Below are 9,054 nucleotides of genomic sequence, written 5' to 3' on the forward strand. Positions count from 1 at the left end.
AGAAGGTGATATTTATAAGATAAAAGAAAATAAACAAGCTACAAAAAGAATAACACAGAATTAAGTACAGTATAATATAGATAAAGCAGACTAAAAGTGTGTGTAGTACCCTGGCTCTGACCCTAATTGTGTAATGGCATGACTTTAAGATCTGAATCCATGAGTACAAGACTTTCTCGGTTGGCTGGTGTGTGACTCACTTTCTTAGTTAGGGGTGGGTTTAAAAATTAAATTGAATTTAAAAATTCATGACGATGTTTATGAAACGTGGAGCGTAGTTTGGATCTTCTTTTGCTGCTGATTCAGTGAATTTTGGTCAGAGTGACGAAACCTGCAGCATCAGAATCTGTGAGCTGTCGGCTTTCAGCGCCGACGGCGTGTCCGTGTACGGGCCGTCGCTCTTTGTGTTCACATCTTTCTGCAGACTCCGTTTACCTGCTCGTTAATCGTTTGGTGTTTTAGCTCTTTGGTGGTTGTTGACATAATTTTGTGAGCTTTACACTGAAAATCTGGTGTTTCTGGCAAAATACATTCATATTGTATCATATATTTATATTGGATTTTTACATGATTTAAAAATTGATTCAGGATTTAATGAATCGATATCGCTTTATTCAAACTAAAATCAATTTGAATCGGGAAATGGTTTTGTTTTTAAACCCACCCCCAGAAATCAGTGACCATACCCAGCCCTATTGTTAGTAACTGGAGCTGGGCCTGGAACAAATGTATAGTTCTCAGAACTGTTTCTTATTTCTCCGTCTAACAAAAGGAGACTTTGACACATCCGATCACTACATTGGGCTGGTGCATCCCTGTAAGCACCTACAGTAACATATTTTGCTGTTCATACTTTTGTAGCTTGTACTTACCTGCTTGTTGATGATTCAGTTTGCTGAATACTTACTTGCTCTTCTAGGGGGAGGTTTGGAGAGAACTGGGAGTATAGTGCGTGTTGAAGCCCACCCAGAGTCCAGATCAAACAAACCAATAGTGAAACCTCCGAGCACTGATGGAAGTGGCTCCTGGCGATGGAAACCACCAGAACAAAGAGCTTCCCTTCGGCAGTCGGCTTTCAACCTCAATGACCTGAACAGACACACGGACAGCTGCGATTCACTGAAGGACGGTGGATCGGTGGATGGGAGGAGAAGTGTCACGGGGACAGAAACAGAGAGCGATGGGGGTGGGGACGCAGGGGGCAGTGGAATGGGAGGAGGAGGAGGTGTCTACACCAGCCATCCACATGTTGTGCACCCGTTACATCCCTTACATCCAAATAATCCCAACAACTACCAGCACTCCAGTTTTAATCCTAACAATTCCAATAATCCCAGTTTTAACAACGCTCACCCTAACTTTAACCCTCCTTCTAACAACTCAAACATGCCGTTCACACCCACTGCCACCTTTGCTCCTCCCTTCCACCCCCACCCTCAAGCAGTCACCACTATCAGGGTTACACCAGTGGAGGCGACAGCTGCCAGCAGTGATGGCGGCTCGGACTGCCAGTCGGTTGCCTCATCCAGCCGTGAATCCACCTTGAGAAGGAAGAGCAGCAGCAACGTGGTCCACGTCCAGGATCGAGGGCCTACCCCTGAGTTCCACAACAACCACCGCCTTTGTGATGACAGCAACCGCCTTGACAATGAAAGCAGCAACCGCTTTCACGAAAACCTGCGAAGCTTTCAAGAAAACCCCATTCACCCCAACCACCCCAACAGGCAGCTGCAGGGAGTGTTTGGGCGTCCAAGCCCCACCCCTCCCCCTACTTTACCCCGCCCGATCCTGACTCACACTCCCCCGCCTACATTTGGGCTGGCCTACAAAGAATAACAAGTTCAGTGTGAGTTATCCATCTATAACTACAATTATAAAAACAAGTAAACCATTCTAGACCAACGGGAAATTTCTGGAGATGATGTGAACAACTCCACAATCTGCTTACCACCTGCAGCCAACAGGAGATGGTAAAAAACATTCACACGTTCTCAAATGACCAGTCAGGCTACTATAGATGGCCACTTGTGTCCAGCTTATTAAATTCTGTTAGCAGTAGGTTAGAGATCGACTTTGGTTCACAGGCCATAGACGTCGAGTCATGCCTGCTCCCAATTTCCTCCTGGCCAACATACAAGGAGTAGCTTGGACTGAGTTTGAGTCAACATTTCTTCTAATTTGATTACATATTTACATATTTTTATCATGTATCGCTGTACAAGCCAGATATTCCTTTTGTAAATCTGATAAATTGAGTGCACTTGTTTCGTAGGCAGAAAGGGGCTTAAATAAACTGCTGGCCCTTTGACGCTGGTCTACGCTGGTATTATTACCCTGCCAGTAAGGACAGATTCACACTAATGACTCACTTTTCTCTGGCTGCAAAGGTCAGCTAAAACTGGGGTGACATTTCTACACATCCACGTTTTTGTCACACACAGGTAACATCGAACATCGTAACCACATGCCCTTAGATGGAATTTTGTATTCAAAGCCTATAACTGTGATTGTGTTTGTACATAAGAGTGTGGGCGGCCACGGGGGAAATTAAATCCATGGTCTTAATTATGTCTGGACTACAAAGAGTCCCTTCTGGGTAATAACAGTATATCTTATTTGATGGTGGTATTGTGTTTGTGTTGAATAAGAACAATATCAAGGGGCATATATGGTGTTTAGATATACTAAAACAAGCACTTTTTTCATGCTGTGTTTTATTGGTGCGCAGTGTATAAATGATTCTTACTGTGTGGTAGTTGTACTGACACATGCAGCATCGCCTGAACAAACCACACCACCAAGGATGTTCATTTCTTTCCTGTTCTTTATTTTGATTTCCCAGCTCATCGTCTTTATGACTCGGTATTACAGCCACTCTAAGGAAGAAACATGGAATCATTACAGAATAAAGTTGGAACGATTATGAGATAAAGTTTTATAAGACAATGTTTTATGATGAAAAAGATAATAATTATACACGCACGCTGAAGTAACAGCGAGGATTTGTACTTTAAAGTGAAGAACGAGTAAATATAAGTGAAATGCCACTTTGTTCCATTTTCAAAGAAAATCAGAATATTTTAAGAGAAAAGGTGTACAGTATAATTAAAATGTAATTACCATAATTTAAAAAGCATTTTCAGGAAAAGGTCAAACTGTTAAAATAATCAAATGTAATTTTATTATATATGTTATTTTCAAAACATATAAATGATAAAAGATAATAATATGAAAATATTTCCATTAATAATACTTTATTATTTTACAAATAAATCACCCATTATAGAAGATTAAAAAAAAAACCATTGGGAATATACCATAGAAAACAGAGTCAGGTTTTAAAATTAGGTTTATATTTCAATATTGTGACATGTTTGCATCTTTTTTTTAACATTTCCAGCTGTCTGTTCACATATTTATTATTTTTTTTTCTAATGGTTCGCAGTTGTGGAAATATAAAATGAAAACTTTGTTTTCATCTCATACTCTCAAATACTTTAATATTTGCATGTGTGGGTAAATTCATAGAGTATAGACAGTGTTATTATTCTTACTTTTTTCACTCAGTCATTGATCTCAGTGGAAAAAAAAAAATGTTTTTGTTGTTGTTGTTTTCTTTTTAAATGTATAGATTGGCAGTTAGAAGAATATTTAATAGACATTTTCTTAACCCAGTGTTTACATTGTTCAATAAACTTTGTGCCCAAGTGCCATCAAAGAAAAGTCCTGTAGCTGTAGGCTAGTCACATAGATACCAAGTGTTTGTGCAGGACTCTACTTTGTTTATCTTGATAAGAATCTGCCTAGAAACAGCAAAGTCACATGTTTGGATTGTGAAAACATTCAGAAAGCACCAATACGTGTGGCGGGTGATTTACAGCTGCTGTGCTGTGTAGATATCTATATAGTTTATGTACATGTTTGCTTCTGCTCCAGTATTTCTTTGCTTATTGCAGCTGTCAGTGCAGTGAATGATTAAGATAACGTTTGATGCTACTGGAAAGAATGGGCCTGTCGAGCTGTTTTAAATGGTCAAGCGAGCTTTAGTAATATAGTACATTTCAGAACAAAAGTTGACCTAAATTGCTTTCAATCAAAGATCTGTGACATGCTAACCACATAAGCACAATGGGAATCAGTGCAAGGCAAACTAAGGAAGAAAAGTAAATGTATAAGATAGTAGTGAGCTTGATAGAAATCACGAGGGAACCTCAGAAAATTAGGTAGAGGACTAATATGAAAGTGCCAGATACTTTTAGTTGTTACCCAACCAACAGACGACTTGAATGTACCCTGATCAAGAAGCAAGTTTGATGGATTCAGGATGGTTTCCCAGCCGGTGAAGTCATTTTTGTGTTTCGGTTGTTTGTTTGAATTCTTTTCAGCTGTTTTTTTTTTTGTTTTTCTTTTTCTTTTTTTCGAGACCAGCTAAAGATGTTGTGTAAATTTGAAATGGTGTGTAAGTTGTGGAGGGTTCTAGCGTCATCACATTAAAGAGACACCTGTTAACAAATGCATGCTTATTTTGGCCAATTGAAATTAAATATCAGAAGTGAAATGGTGTTTGTGAAAGATATTTCTGAACACAGTGACGCAATGGTGAATGATTCCTACAGCTCTGAAATGTTCATCAGGCTATAAAAGACTGCATGCTGACTGATGGACACATCATTGTCCTTGTCTCTGGATCGCCAAGACTTCAGTAAAAACACAAATATATTCTGATTCCCTAGAGTTGGGGTTAGAGTTGTTCCTGATAATGCCTTCGACTGCAGAAGGAGTTTTGTTTTACAACAAATCCAGTTACTATCAGTTCTTTGATCTTCTCGTATTCGTTGTCTCTTTGCTATGAAAGATTTAATCTGGTGGGTATTTCCCACTAACTGAGCCCTGCAATTCATTTCTGCAGTTGAATTTTACTAAGTTTCTGGGTAAGCAGCAGTTGATGAGCAGTAGATGTGTATGCATGTGTTTTAGCTCAGAAGGTTTTGGTGAAGTTTGTAAGGCTTAGAAAACATTTTAGTTTTCTGTACACATTTTTTTTCTACTGCTTCACAAGTTTACAAGTAACGTTGTCCTGTTAATGGGAGAATGCAGATGTACTAATAGTAAAAAAAAAAATAGTGGATGTACAAGTATGAAACTATAACCACAACATGTGTGTAGAATTGTTCCAACATGTTTGTGGTTCGTGCTCTGCAGGTGATTCCAGTTCAGCTGTGTTTGACAGGAATACTGTGACTGGTATAAGAAAATCACTACATACGTGTTGATCCCTGTGTTCAGGCCTGGAAAGACAAGAGTTTAATGTGACATGTGACATGATTCTCCACCGCCGTGTAGGTGGAGAATCATTTTGAATCTCCAAAAAGTGGATGTCTGCACTCTAAACATTTTATACTTGTGTGTCGCTTTGATGGACTAAAATAAGCTGTGATGATTGTGGAACAGAGAAACTGGTTTGGGAATATGATTTGTGCTTGAAGGACAATTTGGAGTTCATTTTTATTAAGCACTGGCGGGGAAGTCATTCTGCATATTAATGTTCATAATTTATGACTGGATGTCATAAATGATTCTGATCTGGTTTTTTAAGCATTTGTATATTTCTAATGTGAATATTTCTAAACACTTCTACTTGATTTTATCATTGTTAATATGTAGAGTTTGATAATGGAGGAGTTTGGATGATGATACTGAAAAGCACATCTTGTCAGTTGATGAAGGTGGGTGACTTTGAGTCTCTGGGATTCGATTTAAAGTCTGAAGCATACAACGACCTGCATCTATGCTCAGATGTGATTGGAGTGTAATTCGGAACAACATGGAATTGTTTCAAATAACATGTAATAGTATAGTAATTATGTGGATAATCCCCCTGCAAATCATGCACATGGTGTCATGGTGAGCCCAAGAATTAGAACTGAACAAGCCAAGTGTCACTGCACCTGATCATTACTGTCACAGAAGCAGCTACCAGGCTCCTCTTTATGCTCTGCACAGATTTCTGGTTCTAATAATAATTTCATATAACAACAAGGGTTTTTTTCTTTTTTTCCACCATCAGCCTTAATTTATAGTACAGTATAAAATCTCTGCAGAGCCATAGTGGGTCCTGGTATGTGCTATTCAAATATGCTGTGTTTGCACTGAATATTACAGCCAAGCAGACCAAAGCCGGTTTTTCAGGTCTGTGTTGCTTTAATGTGTAGTTTATGTTCTGGGTAGGTGCACAGTGCAAATTACAGCATACACTACAGTGTTGGTACACGGCTCAGTACTATGAATCAATAGGCATGGTTTCACATGACCTGGTACTAATCGTGTTCACTGACACTAATATTTGAAGCGCTTCTCACAACTTATCTCAAAGTTGCAACCTTACAGTGTTAATTTTAGCTTACCTCTGTGTGCCATGGTGTGGAGTGTGTTATCAAACTAGAGTTTTCAGTGCACAGCAGTCTTTGGTTTGGGACTAGTAACAGTTATTAGCTAAGGACACCAGGGTTGGAGTTTTTTTCAGCTAACAGCTACACGGCTAACCTTCTTACGCTAACCTGCCTGTTGTTACACGATTTATGGCCTGCTGGTTACAACACATTCACTGTGTTCATTTTAATACAATGTAAATTACCCATAACTGAAACTATTTAATAACTGTCATATTTATAATAGTAGGGTTATTTCTTTTTTTCATTCAATCTCTATTGATAGATACAATGTATAGATATTTTATATTGTTGTGTGTGAATTTTTTATATCTGCTTGTAAAATTTGTTGCTAATTATCATTAAGGCTATTGTTGTTTTAACGTGTTGTAATGTTTTGTATCTTGTTCTATTTGATCTGAACAAGACCCTAAAATCAGTCAGTGATCACTGTCAGCCTCTCTCGGTTTTTATTAGCTTATTCATCTGCAGTTTTTAAACCATGTGATGTAACTACAGCTCATCGGCTCACAGTTTGCCAGACACCAGATATTTGAACAGTTCAGAAAAGAATCACTCGTAGGCTAAGAAAGATTGGAATGTGTGCGTGAAGCTGGGGATCAGGACGTTTTCATAGCAAGTAATACAAACCATGCAGCAGTAGTGCTGGGGATGGATCATCTCAGATGGTCTCCTGGCTGAAGTTTGGTCTGTTTTCAGCATCTTTTTCCTGTCATGTGATTACATTTGTCTCTGCGCATCAGAGACTCTCACGGTAACTTTTACTGAGGGGAAAAAAAGTTGGTGTTTGTCCTCCAGCTTCACTGTGCTAATGCACTTATATTATCATATCCATAGCTCTGTAGCTAGCCACCAGCATTATATACCAGCTAGCCCAACTTCAGTAACCCTACAAACATCACTGTTGTTTAGTCTTCTGTCTTCATTTATGTTGGAAGTAATAGCAGAGCTGGGGGGTTTCAGAAATCCCTCAGTCGAAACGTGGTGTATCATCTTTCCATGGAAGCTAGTGAGCTAGCTGCCTGCCAATCCATAAATCCTTTTTCATGGATGCCTAGATGTTAAACTGTATTGTTACACCTGGTAGAGCAGCCACAGTGATCATTTTATTAAAAATGATAGAATTTAGACAGTTTGTAACTCTCAGTGATGCCACAGTGTTTGAGTTTGGACCCGGAAACGGCTAATGATGTCAGACTTCAGAGGCAGATTGCTACCATGTGCGCTCCTGTGAGTCAGTATAACCTACAAACAGGAGTCTTACACTATCACATGTTGGAAATCTGATATTTTTTTTTTGTTTAAGGATGCTGAAAACATGAGTTACAAGTCAGTCCCAAAACCAGTTGTTGCAGTTAAATTCATCTTGTGATCCTTCAATCCCCATTGACACCTAACAGTAAAAAAAAATGTTAACACTGTGGTAACAGGCCATCTTATGACCTGCCCCCAAAAAATATAACAAAATTGTCTCTGGCTGTATGAAGAGCTTCTTTTATCAAATTCTGATACAACTGGCAACAGTTTGTTGTGTGTATCTGACTTATTACTAAATTGTTTCGTGGTTGCTACAAATATTTGTTTGAAAAATCTTAATAAAGAAAGAGTTTTAACCACATATCCCAGGTTGCTCCAGGCAACTTGTTTAGGGTTAGTTGTAGGTTTCAACAGAAGAGGGGCCTGAAAACTGAAGGCTCTGCCTCCCATTCTACTTTTAAATACTCTAGGAACAACAAGTAGGCCTGCAGAGCGAGAGCGAAGTGCTCTAATAGGGTGATATGGTACTGCAAGGTCATTAAGATAAGATGGGGCCTGATTATTTAAGACCTTGTATGTGAGGAGCAGGATTTTGAATTCTGGATTTAACAGGAAGCCAATGAAGGGAAGCCAATACAGGAGAAATCTGCTCTCTCTTTCTAGTCCCTGTCAGGACTCTTGCTGCAGCATTTTGGATCAGCTGAAGGCTTTTCAGGGAGTTTTTAGGACTTCCTGATAATAGAGAATTACAGTAGTCCAGCCTGGAAGTAATAAATGCATGAACTAGTTTTTCAGCATCACTCTGAGACAGGATATTTCTAATTTTAGAGATGTTGCACAAATGGAAGAAAGCAGTCTTACATATTTGTTTAATATGTGCGTTGAAGGACATGTCCTGGTCAAAAATGATTTCAAGGTTCCTCACAGTGTTACTGGAGGCCAAGGTAATGCCATCCAGAGTAAGAATCTGGTTAGATACCATATTTCTAAGATTTTCAGGGCCGAGTACAATAACCTCAGTTTGATCTGAATTAAGAAGCAGAAAGTTAGCGGCCATCCAGGTCTTTATGTCTTTAAGACATTCCTGCAGTTTAACTAATTGGTGTGTGTTACCTGGCTTCATGGACAGATAGAGCTGCGTGTCATCTGCATAGCAGTGAAAATTTATGCTATGTCTTCTAATGATGCTGCCTAAGGGAAGCATGTATAATGTAAACAGAATTGGTCCTAGCACTGAACCCTGTGGAACACCATAATTGACCTTAGTGGGTGAAGAGGACTCTCCATTTACTTGAACAAATTGGAGTCTATTAGATAGATATGATACAAACCACTGCAGTGCAGTACC

General features: G+C 39.1%; 1 protein-coding gene across 1 annotated transcript in view; it reads left to right on the plus strand.

Moving 5' to 3' along the window:
* The window catches only part of LOC116326030 (2-lysophosphatidate phosphatase PLPPR4-like), a 63,946-nt gene extending 56,557 nt beyond the window's left edge, over positions 1-7,389 (plus strand). Inside the window, exon 11 of the mRNA XM_039602332.1 lies at positions 920-7,389. Coding sequence (XP_039458266.1) covers positions 920-1,836 — 917 coding nt within the window. The 3' untranslated portion in view covers positions 1,837-7,389. The remainder of the gene's footprint in view (positions 1-919) is intronic.
* Positions 7,390-9,054: the final 1,665 nt, after the last annotated feature.

Source organism: Oreochromis aureus, linkage group 18 (assembly GCF_013358895.1).
Source record: "Oreochromis aureus strain Israel breed Guangdong linkage group 18, ZZ_aureus, whole genome shotgun sequence".
Lineage (NCBI taxonomy): Eukaryota > Metazoa > Chordata > Actinopteri > Cichliformes > Cichlidae > Oreochromis > Oreochromis aureus.